General features: G+C 43.1%; 2 protein-coding genes across 2 annotated transcripts in view; one reads left to right on the top strand and one right to left on the bottom strand.

The window, feature by feature from the left end:
• The window catches only part of REDIC1 (regulator of DNA class I crossover intermediates 1), an 805,769-nt gene that overhangs the window by 116,961 nt on the left and 670,318 nt on the right, over positions 1–18,490 (bottom strand). The window lies entirely within an intron of this gene.
• Positions 1–18,490, top strand: part of SLC2A13 (solute carrier family 2 member 13) — a 1,480,845-nt gene that overhangs the window by 1,457,808 nt on the left and 4,547 nt on the right. The window contains exon 10 of the mRNA XM_078680010.1: positions 16,317–18,279. Within this exon, the coding sequence (XP_078536136.1) occupies positions 16,317–16,543 (227 nt within the window). The 3' untranslated portion in view covers positions 16,544–18,279. The remainder of the gene's footprint in view (positions 1–16,316; positions 18,280–18,490) is intronic.

Below are 18,490 nucleotides of genomic sequence, written 5' to 3'. Positions count from 1 at the left end.
AAAAGGCAAGACCTGCTCCAGATGTGGCAAACCAAATCATTTTGCTAAGGTGTGACGCAGCAGGAGGTCACGGACCACCTTTTTAAAATTGCAGACAGCACCCGCAACCCCCTGTGCACGGGTCAAACTTCAATGCAAACGATGAGGAGGAAGATGTATTTGTTGTATCATTTGCCAGATGCACGGACCGCAGAAGACGGCCCACCCATGTGCGACGCCAAGCTCGCGAACACAACTGTGAGAGCCCTCATAGACACGGGCATCAGTAAATGTGATGGGCTTGGACCAGTACGTGCTCCTCACACCATGCCTTCCTCTCGCGAACACAACTGTGAGAGCCCTCATAGACACGGGCATCAGTAAATGTGATGGGCTTGGACCAGTACGAGCTCCTCACACCATGCCTTCCTCTCACTCACACCAAAGCAAAAATCTACACGTAAGGGGGGACCGAACCCATGCAATTGCGAGGAGTGATCGAAGTGGATGTGATCAGTGACTAGCAGACAACCTGGGCCAAGTTCCAGGTCATGGAGGGCAAGAAAGGCATACTGCTAACGAGAGTTACAGGCACTTGAAGATCTGAGAGTCATTAAAAAGGTCACCAGCCCTACCCCGTGGGTATCGCCTCTGGTCATTGCGCCAAAGCCGAAGCAACCAGGAGCAATCAAACTCTGTGTCGACATGCACCTCCCGAACCAGGCTGTAAAGAGAGAGTGCCACATCACGCCCACAATGGATGACATTGTGGCAATCTCAATGGGGCCATGTGGTTCTCCAAACTCAACCTTAACTCTGGATAACACCAACTGGAGCTGGCTCCCGCGAGCAGGTACATCACGACCTTCTCCACGCATGTGGGCCTGCGGTGGTACAAGAGGCTGAGTTTTGGCGTTTCTTCAGCAGCAGAGGTCTTTCAAACGCCATCAAGCAGACACTGTCGGGCCTGATGGAAGTCCTCAATTTTAGTGACGTAATCTTGATATTTTCAAGTAGCCTGGAAGAGCACCATGTGTGCCTTCGAGGCACTCTACACCGCCTGTTTGACTGTGATTTCACCCTGAACAAAGCCAAGTGTTCCTTCTACCAGAGTCAATAGAGTTCTTGGGAACCTATTCTCCCGCGAAGGCCTCAGAGTAGATCCAAAAAAGGCGTTAGCCATACAATCTGCACAAAAACCCAGGAACCCAAAGGAGGTCCGCAGCTTTCTTGGAATGGCCACCTATTGTGCCCAACCTGGTCCCTCTATACGAGCCCCTGAGGGCTCCCATACACATTGGTATGTCTTGGGAATGGAGCCCGCAAGCCACTTAGGCTTTCAAGACATTTAAAAAGGCATTCCTGGGCAAAACCACCATGGCCTATTTCCAACCAGGGAAAAGGACAGAGCTAAACTCCAACGAGGACAGGCTTGCCATAGCGTACGCCAGCAGGGAACTCTAGGAAACAGAAATAAGGTACGCCCAGATCGAGACAGAGGTTTTGGCCCTAAAGTGGGCCTGTCAACACTTCCACCTCTACCTCTATGGCCATGAGTTCAGGGTGGCGGGCGACCACAAACCGCTCATCCCTCTGTTGGTGTAGCCAGATGCCTGGATCCCCCCCCCCCAGGAGAGAACGACAGGCAGTACAACTACAAGCATACAAGTTTGACAATGACTACCAACCCGGCGCCAACAACCCGACCGACTCTGTCTCACCATCCCCTGCCAACAGAAGCCCCGTGGCTGGACCAGGAAGAAGAGCGCATCGAAGTATTCGTCAGACTGGTCCTCCAAGAAGCCTGCCCAAAGGCACTGATGCCGAAAGAATTTGGAGGCCACCAACCGGGACGAGAACGTAACAAGGCTCAAAGAAGTGTTAGCCCAAAGGAAATGGCAGCACTTCCTCGACGGCTCCCGGTCGCTGACCGTGGATGACCAGCTCACAAGGCAGCAGCTGTGAAGAGTCCTCCACCAGTTCAATGAAGGACTGCATGGAATACTGCTCTGTGGTGGCCCGGGAGAGCTGTGGGGCCAGGTAGTCAACCTCGCTCACATGGGGCCCAAGGCGCGGCAAAGACTAAGGCCCAGCTGTGCAGCAAGGTTTGGTTTCCAGGGATGGATACTCTGGTCGACGAGACCATGCACCAATGCCATTCTTGTGGTATCACAGGTACAGAGCAGCTGTCCACTCCAGTCCTCACTGAAGAACCAAGACTGGAACCATGGACAAAGATCAGCATTGACTTCGGGAGTATCCCCGATGGTCGTAGCACTGTTATAATAATGGACTCACACACAAAATTTCCAGTCATGGAGGTGTAATCATCCACAGTGTTATCTCAAGTCAAGGCATTGCTGGGTAAGAAATTTGCAATCGCGGGCCTGCCGAAGGACATAAAGTCAGACAACAGGCCCTCATTTCAAGGTCATTAGTTCCAGGAGTACCTCACCTCTCCTGCCATTTGGCATAGGAAAATCACGCCGCAGTGGCCCCAGGTGAACGGAGGAGTGGAGCGTTTCATATGGACCCTCAACCGGGTGCTCTGGATAGGAGGAGGATGAGGTGAGGGCGCTGAAAGCTGTTTACACCAGTTCCTGAATGCCTATCGCCAAACCCTGCATAGCACCACCAACTGTGCCCCGGCTCAACCACTGTTTTGGAAGACCACATGGGACAATATTCCCACTAGTCCAGGCTGGTGCCCTGCAGAGTTCAACAGTGAAGCCACGTAAGCTAGGAGGGAAGCCACTGACCGGAAGGTAAGCCTGAGGCACAGAGCACAGCCTTCCTTGCTACAAGTGGGTGACAATGGGATTATCAAGGACAGGTCCCCCAGATGGAAGTCTGATCACCCTACGAACTCGAGGTGGGGAGAATCGTTGCGATCAATGGCACCATGATTTCTGCACAACAGGGCCTTCATATGGTCACCATGAATGTGTCATGCTTAAACAAGGCTCTTTAACAAAGCAAAGGATACACCGGAGACCTTGGTCAAAATCATAAACAGAAAGTAGAGTTAATGAACCATGGAGTAGCAGGATCATTAAAAAAAAGTTGCTAACTGTTGGGTGATAGTGGGTTCTTTAGAGAAAAAAATGAAGCCTGTTTCTGTTGTGTAAAGGACATTTTCAGAGATGAATAGCAGCTAAGTTGCGTGAACCCCGAGGCCTAGGTTTTAGGTTCACCTTGAGCACTTGATTAAGAATTGTGATTCTTGGTAAATCACTTTATCTTCTTCTGTCTTAGTGTGTGCATATGGGTAATGGAAATATGTGTCAAACAACTGTACAGTGTTCTAAATGCAAGTTTACACCTGCCAGCAGTTCTCAAAGGGACCCACCTTCTCCTCTCTGGCAGAGGGGCATGAAGAATGCCAAGTCCAAGAAATGCTAAGCACAGTGGAAGAGATCAACCAAAAAGCTTATGGTGAACTCCCTGGCCAGCAAACTATATCCTATGTACATTGCACAGGCACACAGACTTCTTATAAGAAGAGTTGAGTTTGGAGGCAGAGGACTGTGTTGGAAAGGAGGTGCTGGTGGAGAATAAATATTAGTAGGCTAAACTGAAAATAGCAGCTTTACTGAAAACCATCATATCAGAAGAGGAAGACACAGTTAATATTCCCAAACATTTCCCTGCAGACATTACACATAACTGTCCTTTCAGACTGAGAAGGCAAGTTATTTGCAAAATACCTACATAACAACGTAAAAAGCTGGGTGAGTGATAAAAACATATCCTTCCGACAAACTGAATTTCGTGACTGCTGTTTAATTATTCATACCATCGCAGCACTGACCATTTTAGCAAGGAAGGCAAGCATAAAAACATGACTCTTTATGCTTGCTTCATTGATTACAGTATTGCTTTTGACAAAATAAATTTTGAACAGCTCTGGATTAAGTTATTAAATTGGGGAATAGAACCGTCTTCAGGGTCACACTGGGACAACAAATAGGCCCGGGCACCAAAGTAAAAGTGGCCCACAGAATCCAGCACAAATAGAAAGAGGAAAAAAACCAGAATAAATAAATATATTTCTTCTTGTTTCGCCTCCCCTGGGGATGCGTAGCAGTTTTGACATAGTCCCAGGTCTACCACTTATGGTAAATCATGTAATGTGTCAAAATCAACAGGTTTTGCATGGGAACACCCACAGAACGCCTCCGTGGGGCAGAGTAACACAATGCAGAGATTTGCGCTGTGTTGAGTTACTCTGGATTATCAAGCCTCTCAGGGCCATGAAAGGGTACCTTGCGTGACTTTATAAGTCACATCTTAAGGGTTTCGTCGCTTTTGCACCCCATTGAGAGGTCCTATAGCGACCCAACCCTTCAATAAATATCCGCCAAAGTATCTTTGTTCTGCATGAATGAAATCGGTAGCAGTGAATTATGCTAGGCAAGGGATACTAGGCGTAGGCTAAAGGATGTGGCTCACACATTAAACTTGAAGAATTTTAGTACTGTGAAGTTAAATAACAAAAGCAATATGGAACTAAAGGAAAATGCTGCCTTGGAGTCCAGAATTAAGGACCTAAGCTACCACAACAAAAATAACTCGATATTGTATCAACATAATTCTTGGCAGGAAGTTACAAGCTTCCCATATCTTTCAGAACTCCCAAACCCAATAAGGCACACAGAGATCTTGAAGTTTCGGGTAGTGTTAAATCTTGGGTTTTGCTATTTCCACGATAATTGGGAGAACTTTGAATGCAGAAAATCTCTGAAAGGGGGAATTTAACCCAATGAGCTCCAGTATACCTATTTTAATTGACTGTTTACATTTTTTAGGCAACAGTTTATACGGCCTATCTTAGTTAGGTATACACAGCCTATCTTAATTGAATACGCTTTCAGAACAAGGCTAAATGCCATAAAAAATATTATATGAGATGTGCTTTTTAGATGTTGCGTGTGCCAAAGACAGTTTTTTTAGCAACCTTAAGGAAATTGAATAAGTAGGGGGTAAGGTAAAAAGCAAGTTACTTACATGTACAATGTGGTTCTTCAGTATTGATATCTTTCATAGATTCACATGCTTTTATCTTCCCCATCGTCATGGTGGGAACCTTGCGGTAGTTAAAAAGAAGTACCGTACAAGTGCATAGATCCACAAAAAGGAAAGAAAAACTTTAACATTCGTCAGCATCTTTATGTAGGTCCAAACTTTGACCAATCAGAGACCAGCACTAGACCTCAACTCCCCAGCATAGCCACCAGACCTCAGATTCCGCGCACAAGTGTGCTAAGGTTTAGAAGTAATATGAGATCAGAAGTGGCAAGCCTAGAGGGGCAGGAGGGAGGGCCGCATGTGAATCTATGAAAGATATCAATACTGGAGAACCACAGTGTACAGGTAACTTGGTTTTTCTCCAGCATTGAATCTTTCATAGATTCACATGCTTGTATCAGAGTAGTTAGCAGTGTCATTCCTTAGTTTTGCGACTAGGCGAAGACCTTCATATACAATAAAACAGAACATATTTAAACATACCAATACATATGAATCATGAAATCCAAGTAAATCCTTACATAGCAAATAAATCTGTGAAAAACCTAATACAAGAGATAAATAGAAGTGATAGATACGAAAAACTGTACCTTAAGCAAACAGATGTCTCAGGACAGCTTGACCAACTGCAGCATCCTCTTTCCATGCAGAGTCTAGGCAGTAGTGCTTGGTGAATGTATGCACGATGACCATGTTGCCACTCTACAAATGTCTGGAAGCGATACCCCAGCAAATAGGGCTGTAGAAGCTTCCCTCTTCCTTGTGGAGTGCGCAGGCACTTTTGCAGATAGAGGTTTTCCAGCTTTGTTGTGACAGAAAACAATTGCAGAGGCGATACAACGTGCAATACAGCTCCTTGAAAGGGCTTGGCCCTTCCTTGGCGAAGTAAAGGAAACAAATAGCTGATCCGATTTTTTGAAAGTCTTTGTTCTATGAATGTATAATATGATGCATCGCTTTACATCCAAACAGTGCAGTGCTCTTTCAGCGTCAGTTGAAGGATTTCCTAAGTACGTGGTGAGCACAACTGGTTCATTCAAGTGAAAAGAACTTTAATAATAAATTGAGGATTTGTTCTCAATAATAGCTTGTCTGAATTGAAGGAAAGGTGCAGCTACCATGAAAGCCTATATTTCACTGATTCTTCTAGTCGATGTGAGGGCTAAAAGGAGAGCTCTTTTCCATGAAAGATATTTTAAATCAGCCTTGTGTATGGGCGCGAAAGGCGATTTCATCAATTGGGTTAGTACTGTGTTTAATTCCCATGGGACTGCAGGTCGCTTTAACGGTGGGAAAACCCTGAAGAGGCCTTTCATAAATTCTTTAACAATTCTTGTTGACCACAAGGAGAGTTCTCCTGGTTTCCTGCGAAACCTGGAAATTGCAGCCAAGTGTACTTAGATTGATGAGTGAGCCAATTTTGACTTAGCTAAGTGAAGTAGGTAAGGCAAAACTTGTTCTGGGGTTGAGAGCAAAGGATGCAAGTCTTTTTACGCGCATCAATGGCAGAATCTCTTCCATTTGCAGCATATGACCTATTAGTGGAAGAAGCTCTGGCCCGTTGGGAGGATCGACCTGCTATCTAGAGCAATGTTTCAATCTGTGAATTCATAGTCGTAAGGTTCCAAGCTGACAAACTTAAGAGATTTTATTTGAGGATGAACAATCTGACTGTTGTTCATTGAGAGAAGGTTTGGCAGTGAAGGAAAGAGAACGTGCAGAGATACAGAGCACAGGAGAAGCTCCGTGAACCAAAACTGCCTCGGCCATGCTGGAGATATGAGAATGAGATGACATAGTTCTTTCTTCATCTTGCTCAATACTCTTGGGATGAGGGGATACGGCGGGAACGCTAGGCGAACGTCCCCATCCACAGCATCTGCAGAGCTTTCCCCAAAGAGTTTTTCTGAGGGAACCTGCTGGCGAACCTTTCGCACTCCCTGTTGCTTTCTGTCGCGAAAAGATCCAGTATTGGAGTGCCCCACAGTTCGAAGACTCGACGCAGCTGGCCCACCTCTTACTCCCATTCGTGACATTGAGAATTGGTTCTGCTTAGAAGATACCCAATTGTTGTCCACACCTGGAACATGCTCTATTTGCAACATTATGTTGTGCTAAATTAGCCACATACAAATCTTCTGGACCTGTTCTGATAATGTGAGAGACCTGGTGCCCCCTTCTGGTATCCCTGGATTCTTGGAAGATAAGCTTGCAGTCCCAGAAAAACTGCCCTCAGTTACAAAAGATTGATGTGTAAAAACTTTTCTTGAACGGACCATTTTCCGTGGATTTGCAATTCCTGGAGATGCGCCCCCCGACCGTCCATTGAAGCGTCCGTTGTCATAATGTAATAAGGCTGTGCTGGTTGAAATGAGAGGCCTGGAGAGGTATTGCTTTCTTTTTCCCACCATGACAGAGCCTGCTTCATTTTGTGAGAGAGATGATGTCCTCGAATGAGCTGTGCGCCTGAACCCACTGCATGTCTAACTGCTCCTGGAGAGGCCTCATGTGCAGCTGACAATTCGGAATCAACGGGATGCATGATGACAGCATTCCAGTAAGGATTTGAAAACTCTCACAGAAGTGGATTCTCTTGTGCGCAGAAGGGTTGCTAAGCACCTTTTCTTGAGCTTCTGTTCTGAAGTGGGAAACGCCTTCATCAACCTGGTGTACAGTAACACCCCTAGAAAAATACACTTCTGGCTTGGAATCAATTGCTACTTCTCTATGTTGAGTTGTAACCCCATTGAGTTGAAGAGCCGCTGACAAGCCCATGTGGATTTTCTGGTAGAGTGAAATGTAGATCCTTTCACTAGCCAGTCATCCAGGTAGGGGTAAACCTGGTGTCCCTGCCTTCTCTGAAATGCCGAAGATGGAGCCACATAATCATCCCATTCTTGACCAAGTAGGTCTGGATCCTCAGTGAGCTCACCCTCCTCGGGTTGATTGTCTGCCTCACTCTAGATGTGATCATCTTGGATTGTAATCGAGGAGGCTTTCTCTCAACATGCGCAACAGGCGGCGGAGTAACTACTGGTGGAGGCGGAGCAACCTGAATATTCAGACCGCCGGGCATCAATGGAACCGGGGCGTGAGAATCCGGAAATCTTTTATATTAGTCATTTAACATATGCCTCAGGTCAGTGACCAGGGAGATTGGCACCATCATGGAATCTCCCAGAACTTCCTGATGCTCTTCATAACCCTCATAAGGAAAGTGCTCTTGGAAAGAGTCGTATCGTTGGGCCTGGGAGCGACCCATGACTGAGTAATCTCCTTCTATATATTCTGAAGTGCCCTGTCCTTGCGCCTCCTCCTCCTTATCAGTGTCCTGGCATTTAACTCTGAGCTGTGAGGGGCTGTAAGCAGGGCCAAAACGACTTTCATCCCCTAATTCCTCCATATTAAGAAGGTGAGAGGGAAGCAACGGTGATATCTTGGGTAAAGGTGACAAGCCTGGTGATTTTGGACACAAATGGAGACCTTGAATGTCCGGTTTTTGATCCGTTGACGACGGAAGATGCCTGATAGTGATTGTCATCGACACTGGCCGAGAGGGTGATTTAAACACCCTCGTCGACCGGGTTGTAGATGCAATCAAACACAGTGTTCGTCGTTGAAGCTGTCGACAATGCCGTCGATGAGGAAATCGTCGTCACCATGTTTCTCGACTATGCCGTCACCACGGCCATAGTCGTCGCCATAGAAGTCTGGGATTTAGTGGAAGTTCTCGACAACGGGTCAGTCGACGGTGCTTTTTTCGTCGACAAAGCCTGTTTGAGAGGTGTGAAAGGCAGAGAAGCAGTAGAGAATTTCTTCAGGCCTGATTCCTTAAGCTTAATGGCTGTTTTATCGGCAGTGGAGGATTTCTCTGCCTTTAATCTCTTTGAATCAGCCTTTAGTGAGGTAGAGCCTCACCTTTACGCTACCTCTCAGTTGAGGATGGCCTAGGGCTCTCTTCAACATCAGATCCAGAGTCTGATTTTGATGTCTTCTTCTGGAGCCATAACAACAAGAGTTTTTGCTGAAAAAGTTCTACAGTATTTACAGTCTGTGGCTGTATGTTTAGGGTAAAAGCACTAAAGACAGTTCTTGTGTCGATCTTCAGAAAAGAACCTTGCCTTCCCACAGGCTCTACAGGGCCTAAAAAGCCTCTTTGAAGCAAAGAAGGTAGAAAGACAATACCTTGAGGTGAATTCTAGCAGGGTCAAAAGTTCACTCACTGACAAACTGAGCAGAGCTCCCTTACACACGACGTGCAGTTAGAAATCTGAGGTCTGGTGGCTCTGCTGGGGAGATGAGGTCTAGGGCTGGTCTCTGATTGGTCAAAGTTTAGACCTACATAAAGATGCTGACGAATATTAAAGTTCTTCTTTCCTTTTGGTGGTTTCTATGTACTTATAAGGTACTTCTTTTCTATCTACCGCGAGACACCCACCATGACGACGGGGAAGATACAAGCATGTGAATCTATTGAAAGATTCAATGCTGGAGAAGGTTCTTACATACAATCTGGACTTTAATTTTGGTATTTTCTTTGTGTGTTGGGGTGACAACTGCAAATGCATTTCATAAATACTTGTTTTATTGAGACTCAGGCTCTCTGCCTCCTATATTTTTGATGATTGTATCATGTATTTTAAGGGATTTTTATTTTAGAAAAGGTGTATTATGCATAAATGTCGTTTCATCTATGGATAAGTCTATTGAGATAGTTTTAAGATGGTCAATATATGTGGATGAACCTAGTGGGATTTTATGAATGTATTATATTATTTTTAAATGATTTTTAGTATAAATATATTGTATATAGGAAACTGTGATATGGTTGAATATGGCTTGGTTTAATGAACTAAGTTCCAAATAAATTAATATTTCTGTCTCTCTCTTTAATGAACTGTACACATTCAGCAGTTAGAAAAGATACATTTGAGCACATTTTTGTAATACTGAAGTGTGATGGAAGCAATCATTTTAATACGATCAAAATAAATCAAGACACTTTACTTGGTAAAGCACAAATAATAAATATTGACTGAAACTCAATTTCCACACTTTATCATTTATGTTCGGTAAAATTGTATGTCTGTGCAAATGTAGTGCCATTTCAAGAGAAAATGTGCTGTCTGTAATGAGAGTGTACTGTCACACAATGCTTTATGCCATTAAAGCTACTTATGTCACAAAAGTTTGTCATTCTAAAAAGTGGGTTGTGGTTCTAAAAAGGTAGGAAGCACTGGTGCAGAACTAATTGATGAATATTAGTGGATAACTTCTACCGTAAAAGAGAAGTCAGATGCATTTCAAAAGGCTTGTGAAGTGCAGATCCTTCTAAATCTTCCCACGCTCATTTGAAACAGAAGGAACACTTAATAAAAGGCAGTGAAAACTATCTCAACGGAAAGCTATAGTGAAAACAGTTTAGTGAGGAAAAAGTATTACACTGTGTCTGGTTCAGTGGCTCATAAGGGTAATTAGCACAATTCTTTTACAGTCGTAAATCTGGATTACACCTGGTAAAAGACATACTTTAAGTATGCTTTAAGCATAACTTGCATTTTCACAAATCTAGAAGCAGCTGTGATGAGTGTTAAAATTCAAAGCAATCTTTTACTCATGCATACATACACAAGAATTGCATTAACATTGACAAAAGGTGACTAACTGTAACAGATGGATACTCCAAGGGATGTTACCATGACGAAACCGAATTGTCAGATGAATGGTCTAGGGCTTGCTATGCACATTTTGTTTGCTATGTACTTGCTATGCACTCTTTGCTTTCCCTGGTCCTTCATTTTGATGTCAGCTAAGCTCATAGACGTTTACAAATTAAAAGCTGAAATTAATTGTTCAGGGTGCCTTTCTACCACAATTGAGGATAAATAAAAAAATGAAATGTGACTGATTTCTGTTCTACACAACCTGAACAACCAAGGTACAGACTTACTAACTCTTTGTGCCAGGTTTGTATTACTGTGCAACACAAACTCGGTGCAAGACGTTGTGGTGGGATTAACATTCAAATGCAACGCATGATTTAAGTTGGAAAATTGGTTACATTAATGCAAAGTAGTATCAAGTGCTACTATGCATCACTGGGGAGTGCCCGGAGTGGGTGAGCCATTGGAATTTTCCATTCAACCACCTATGGGCCTTGATGCACATCCCTTGCTACTAACATTTGTAGTCAGGCATTTGCACCCAAAGAATTATGCCCCTCTCGAGGTAGGCGCAACAGCAGAGTTAAGTTTTAAAATTCTCCACATTTTTCTAAATTTGCATGTGTGATGCACTGCACAGCAAGCATACAAAGTGGGAAAAGTATTAAAGCATAGTTTTGTACCTTTGCTTGGCAGAATGCACCCTCCCTTGCACTGTGGTGCAAGGGGGTGTACATTAGCATATGACAGCCTAACGTGCATCAGATAATCTTATTTGCTAAGCTGTGTAACATGTTTGTACATCTACCTCTAGTGTATTACTCTGGTTCAGTCAGGGCATTGTAAGTATAAAAACAGCTTTTAATTAAGGTTGCAAGAGGGCTCCTCTCGTTTAAGAAATGAGTGTCCATGGTGTACTTCCTTCAATAGAATTACAATCAGCTGCGAGAGGCCACATTAATCGATTGTATTAAATGGCACATCAAGTAACTAGGATTACTTGACGGCTATTTTATTTACTTAGGTGAGAAGCCCTTTCACCTTTTCTGGAATAGGGGAATTTAAAAGCCCTGGAAGAAGGGAATTTTCTGCCTTGTTCAATTAAGGCTGGGTATTCAACAGGGAGGTCTGAAGGAGAAGTTGCTTATTCTCAGAACTGAAATTCCAAAACATCTGTGTGTTGTGCAATATATAGCAGGACCCAGTCTCTGATTATAGGTGTAAGTTATTCATCTTGGTCAGTAAAATTGGTGCGTGTGCGCCTCAGATTTCCCAACAATCACACTGGTACATAATGTTAAATTACATTATACGCCACGCAGGGTGCACAGAGGGTCTCAAATAATGAATTTTCCCTTGTCGTGTCTGTCGAGTTCCACCCCCACCCCGACCCCCCTGCCCCACTGCTCTGGGCCACTCCTGCGTCAAGACAGTGGAACACAGATTGGTAGGGGTACTAAGTGAGAAGCACATTATCTTGTCAAATAACCAACAATTTAGAACTTTTCCTAAACAGAGAGAGTTTTTGTCTGTGTGTAAAAATTCCTAGTGAAATCTGACAGTGTTAATTCTTTCACTTTAAAAAGAAAAAAAATTGGACAACACAGACCTTAACAGCTATCACCCCATTTCCAGACTCCCTCTACCTGCGTAAATGGTGGAGAAAGCTATGAACATAGACATTTCGATTTTGTTGAGAAGCTCGGGCATCTTGAACCTACTCAGTATGGGATCTGGAAACATCACAGTGCAGAACTTGCTCAGATCACAACATCTGAATAGGTCAGTCAGACAGTTGATGCAGGGGTAATGCAGCCTTGGTGCTGTTGGATCTTTCCACAGCATTTGATACTGTTAATCATAAACGACTGCTAGATCGTCTAGATGCAATAGGCATAAAGGGGAGAGCGTTGACATTGCTTGAATCATTCCTGACTGATCGTGAACAATTTGTTGCCCTAGCCGACTTTAAGTCCCCCACTTTTACACTCCCCTGTGGAGTTCCCCAGGGCTCATCTCTGAGCCTAACTCTTTTTAATATCTACATCACCCCTCTGGCACAAATGATTCGGTCTTTGGGTTATTCAGCGATTTCCTACACTGATGATACACAAATTATAGTGTCTCTGGCAAGCAACCATTCAAATACAGCCACACAGTTTCATAACAATCTACTTCAAGTCAGGCATTGGATAGCTTCTAATTGTTTGAAGCTTAATTCCAATAAAACTGAGGTCCTTTTTGGAAACAATGTGTCTTTCTCATTCATTTATTTATTTTGAAAGTTTTCTATAGCGCGAACATGACTACCGGGGTTATCAGAGTGCTCTACAATTTATACATCAATAGGAATACAGATACATGCAATCAAAACAGAACCCACAAAGCAGAAGATACAGAGTCATATAGAGCAAAGGGAATCTCGTGACCATAGCAGCTGTGCCACAGAACTGCGACTGTGACCTCAGTATCCACTTGAGTAGCCAGTCAGAGGCAGAAATGTATTCATCAAGAGCACTCTGACTTCATTTTTGAAGAGGACAATCGAAGAGTTCACCCTGACTTCAGTGGGGAGGGAGTTCCAAATCATCGGTGCTATACCGGAGAAGGCTTTATTATTGGGTTTTTTTTTATTGTATTTTTGCGGTTTGAGCAATAGGGCGCTGGCGCTTCTGGAGGCTCTCTCACCACATGAGCACTCCAGTTTCTGAGCGAGATACAAAGGGATATTGAAGTGAATGGCTTTGTGTGCCATGCAGGCAATTTTTAATTGTATCCGAGCTTCATAAGGCATCCAGTTTAAGGACAAAAGGTCACAGGTGATATGGTTGTATGTTAGCAGCTGAGTTGAGTGCAGCCCTAAGAGGGGCACTCTAGGTCCTGCTTTGATAACAGTAAGGCTTGCACTGCCACCTTTAGGTCATGAGCAGGGAGGAAAGGTTTGAGTTTCCTTAGAATGCTGAGTTGGAAGTTCGCTCCTTTGGAGAGGAAGCTGATGTGCCTTTTCATGTTCAGACTTTTGTCTAACATAATTCTCAGGTTGCAGAATCAACAAGAATCAAACTCCTGGGCCTTCCTATTGGCCACAGGAGTTTGGTTCTTTCCTTACACCAGTAAGTAAGGTGCAGAATTTGGGAGTAACCTTAGACTCCAAGCTCACTTTCGAGGGGCAAGTCAACACTATTACCTCAGCTTCGTTTTACATGTCAAAACTTTTCAGAAAGGTTGTTCCGTTCATCCCTCACAATCTTCAAAAACTGGTCAACACAGCCCTGGTGTTATCTAGGGCTGACTATTGTTATTGTATTTTTGTTAATTTCAGGGAACAATGTCTCACTAAACTTCAGATGGTGCAAAATGCTGCAGCTCATTTGCTGTTGGGTATACCCAAGCACACGTCTGCCGCTTCAGTGCTCAGACAACTTCACTGGTTTCCAGTGAAGAAGCTTATCGACTTTAAGGCTCTTTGCATTGCTTTCAAAGCTGTACACGGTACGGCTCCAATCTTTTTTAAATGTAATTTTCAATGGTACTTTCCAGCTAGGACGCTACCTCAGCTTACAAACTTGTCGTCCCCAAATTTAAAAAAGCTGGATGGGGTGGCAGAAGTTTTCTGGTGGGAACTGCCAGACTCTGGAACTCTCTCACGCTCGAATTAAAAACGGAAACTCAGTTGCTAGCATTTAGAAAAAGTATGAAAAACTTTTTAATCTCTAATCTTGTGGGTCGGCTTCTGTAGTTCTCTTCTTGAGTCAGTGCCTAGACACACTTGGGTATCTGTTGCTGAATATAAATATCTTTTTCATTTCATACACAGCACCATACCCGACTGAAAGCACCTGTGCCCAACTATTTATCACAACATGCATTTATTAGGGGGGTGTAACACCCCAAACCCCCCCCCCCCTGAAGCTACACCCCAGCAGATAGGTTTACCATATGAATACAGTGAATAGTGTAGGACTATGACATCACGGTTTACAGTGGAGATAGAAAAGGTGGTAGGTGGGTGGGTGATGGTTCGGGGGAGGAGATTGGGAGGGCACAGGTGGGAGAGTCAGTGTGATGGCAAAGGGTAGGAATGTAACTTTTCAGTGGTGCTCTGACATCCACGTAACAGAATAATTTAGTTATTGGGTAGTACCAATTTCAACAGGAGTCCTAAAACTGGCAAATAATCCCGCCCAATCTATGTTTTTTCAGAACTGATTATGTGAAATAATTACATCTGCTTCCAACCTTGTTGGAACATGTTTGCATTGACTTACTAAAAAAGCAGAGCCCAGTACTTATTGAAAAGTGATAGGCAGTCGTGACGTGGTAGATAATCTATCATCTCTCGCAGTGTAATTGATTGAGCATTGTCAAACTATGAAAAAGGAAATCCTAGAGCTTTCAGATCACCTTTTTTGTAAAGAGTTGGGGTTAAGTGTTATAGAAGTTTGGCTTTATGTATACAGACACAGAACAATGGCCAGACAGTGGCACATAACAAATAGTACTAAATTTGCATTATGTCGCTCCTGCTGGCCTCTTCCTGGATCCCAGCAGGACCCTGGTACAGACTCCCAGCCAATCCCTGTGCTGCAGAAGTGTGCATGTGTGTTTTGGTCGGCCTGAGACAGCCGGCCAGACACACGACCACTTAGGGAGTGTGCAAGCACTCCTCTTCCACCCTCCCATGCCTCGCCTCTTCATGCACAAGCTGGCAAAGAAAAATAAAACAATGGCACAACATCGTTTTATTTTTCGCTTGCTGGCTCTGTGCCAGGCAGAGGTGCGACGCTCCTACGTCATTGCAGAGGAGCCACCACTGCTACCAGTGACTTGTTACAACCTACCCCATTCATAATTTGGAGACAAATTATTTTTCATCACATCAGTGTTTCCTGTCAGTGTCTGCTGTATCTCTTTTGTCTGTGTTGTCTGTCTTCGTTCCCACGTGCAATTCGGCTTTAATTCACTAATCAAGAATTGCAGTTTGGGGTGGTCCGATTCACATGGTTGAGCGGGGAAAAGCATCTGGGTGTTCCTTTTATAACGAATTGGGGAGCCCGAGGCTGGTGGCTGTCTTAAAGGAGCAGATAAAACACAAACATGTGTTGTGACAAGAAACAACGGGACTAAGAAAAATGTGACTTACTGGTAAGTAATACAATCATTCTTTAGTCCGACTGGCAGATCCATCTATAGTACATTATAAGAGTATATACAGCAAAGAGATACTAAAAGTGTGGAGTCTTCCCCCCCCCCACCCCCCCCCCCCCCCAATGCCATACTGTATTTTTTGTTAGGTGGACATAACAATTTTCAAATGAATTTAACATAACTTGCTTACAAAAGAGGTTGGCAATTCTGAGGTGGTGCACTACAGTCACATTTAAAGCTTTCCACCGGTTCTGGGAGTCCACGGTGTAGTTAGTTCCTATATATGATTTAAATGGGAGTGATTGCACAAAAGCTGGCATTAAGTCCTCTTTTTTTGAAACATTGTATACAATTAGCACTCGCAGGCTGCATCTGCAAGCCTGCCTTTTCTTAAAAACATCTGTACACGGAAATCCAGAGTTGATATGAAATGAATAGCACTGAGCGTTTGCATGACTCACAGTTTTTTTTATTATTGGTGTGCTTTATGTTTTTCAGGCGCATTCTTCCTTTACTCGGGTCTTGCTGCAGTGGGAGTCATTTTCGTCTATGGCTGCCTTCCAGAGACGAAAGGAAAAAAGCTAGAGGAAATTGAATCATTGTTCGAGAGCAGGCTATGTACATGTGGTAATACGGAGACGGATGAGGGGCGATACATTGAGTACATTCGAGTGAAGGGAAGTAATTATCATCTTTCTGACAATGATGCTTCTGACGTGGAGTAGACTCGGCTGCAGATGTATTTAATCTTGTAAAGCTTCCTCCTGGGGGAAGGCCAGCTACTGGTGACCTCATCACGCTGCTTCTGGTCTGGTTCTTCTTTCTACGCTTTTAGGAACTCCTTTCCATTCTCAAATTCTCGATTTGGAAGTAAACAGAAGATGTCGATGGATCAGAAATTGAAGTGGAAACAGCATATGTCAAGATGCGCTGCTCTCTTTTATAATAATGCAAGAAAGATATTTTTATGATCCCTTGTGTTGAAACTACAAGTTCACAATATATTGGACCCCAGTAGCAGTCAATATGCCTGTTTTCGGAACATCTAGACACACTACAATACATTCCATACTTGGCCAAATTGCTACGGAATAGTCAGTGAGGATACACAGTTAGCAGCTTTCTTCGATTTTGTTTTTTCTTTTCACTGAGTTTCGTAGAATATGTCCTCCGTATAAGGTTTGTTTTGTGATACTGACAATATACATTCCATATGGTTAGGAAGGCATCAATGAATCTGAATGGCACATCCGTGAAACATACTTGAATTATATCATACACAATTGGAATACAAAAGAAAATAATTTTTAAAAAAATCAGTGTGTGCACGAAAATAAACTAAGCAGAATGAATGGATTTCGTGACCTTTTAAAGTGTGTCCATGTTTTGCTTTAGGAGCGTTTTATAGCAATTTAAAAAATTCCTACGTGAAATAATTTATAGATATGGATAATTTTATAGGATAATATGTCATTATTAATACAGTCACACATATAAGCACATGGTACAATTTACTATAAAAAAAAATATTTTTGGTGCTGGAATGAGCCTCCTCACTCATACTTTCCAAATAATTAAGGTTTAGTACTGACTGATAACATCTGGAAAATACAAAAGTGAAACGAGTTAAACCCCTACTTGTACTATAATGACTGAAAATGAAGTGCCAATATTAAAAGCTGTACACCAGTTGTTAAATTACAGTGATCCTCTTTTTAACAATTAAAAACTCAGTGCACTTTGCCTATAAAGACAGTTTATTCTATGTAGTACTTCTTAAGTGCGCAGTTATGTTTCCTAGAATCATTCTAGTCTCGTCTGAAAGTTAAAATGTATTTATATGTAATTATATGGGATGAATTCAAAAGAACAAATGTTTTCTTTGACAACAAGAGTGTGGCCATGATTCAATAAAGATTAGCAGTAGAACAAAGTATGTATGATGCCAAAATATGGTATTTTACCAGATGTATGCCAAAGTATCAATGCTTCTTCAGGCTATGTATTAAGGCAAAACGTTTATTTTTGTTTGTGAACCCCTAATCACAATAAAATGTATTGCGATGGAGCCGTGGTTTTACAGTAGAAGAGATTAGTCGAGTAGTAATACACACTGGCCAAATCTCGACAGTCTTTCTTCGTGTGATTCCTAGACTCTCCGGATTGGAAGCTCAGAACGTCTAAGGCACATTTAATTATACATAATTTTCGTGTGTGGTTCCTCCTAAAGGAGCGGTCCAACAGCACAATGTGTGTTAGCCATCGCTCTATAAAGAAGGATAAACTGTGTCTACTAATAATAGGTATGATATCTGTAACTGATATCTGTTGCATTTACACAGTCATTTACCATGTTATTATTAGCACACTGAAGAAGAGGACCATTATCCAGTAGTGGATGAAATCAACTGTTGTCTTAAGGCACCTACTGGATAAAGGCATCATATGAGAATCAGCTGCGGTCGGCAGTAGGAGTTCCTGCAGGGTGGTGACGTGGGGAGGGGGAGGGGCAGGGTGGGGTGTAGTAATGTATGGATTACGGAGTTTAACAGGTAAGTAAACCTATACATAAATAAAACGAATTTCGTTGCACGCACTGCATCACCAAATGCGATGCAGTGCACGCAATGAAATTCGTTTTATTTATTTATATGTTTACTTACCTGTTAAAC

The sequence above is a fragment of the Lissotriton helveticus genome, chromosome 1_1 (genome assembly GCF_964261635.1).
Source record: "Lissotriton helveticus chromosome 1_1, aLisHel1.1, whole genome shotgun sequence".
NCBI lineage: Eukaryota > Metazoa > Chordata > Amphibia > Caudata > Salamandridae > Lissotriton > Lissotriton helveticus.
This window is presented reverse-complemented; position numbering and strand designations above follow the sequence as displayed.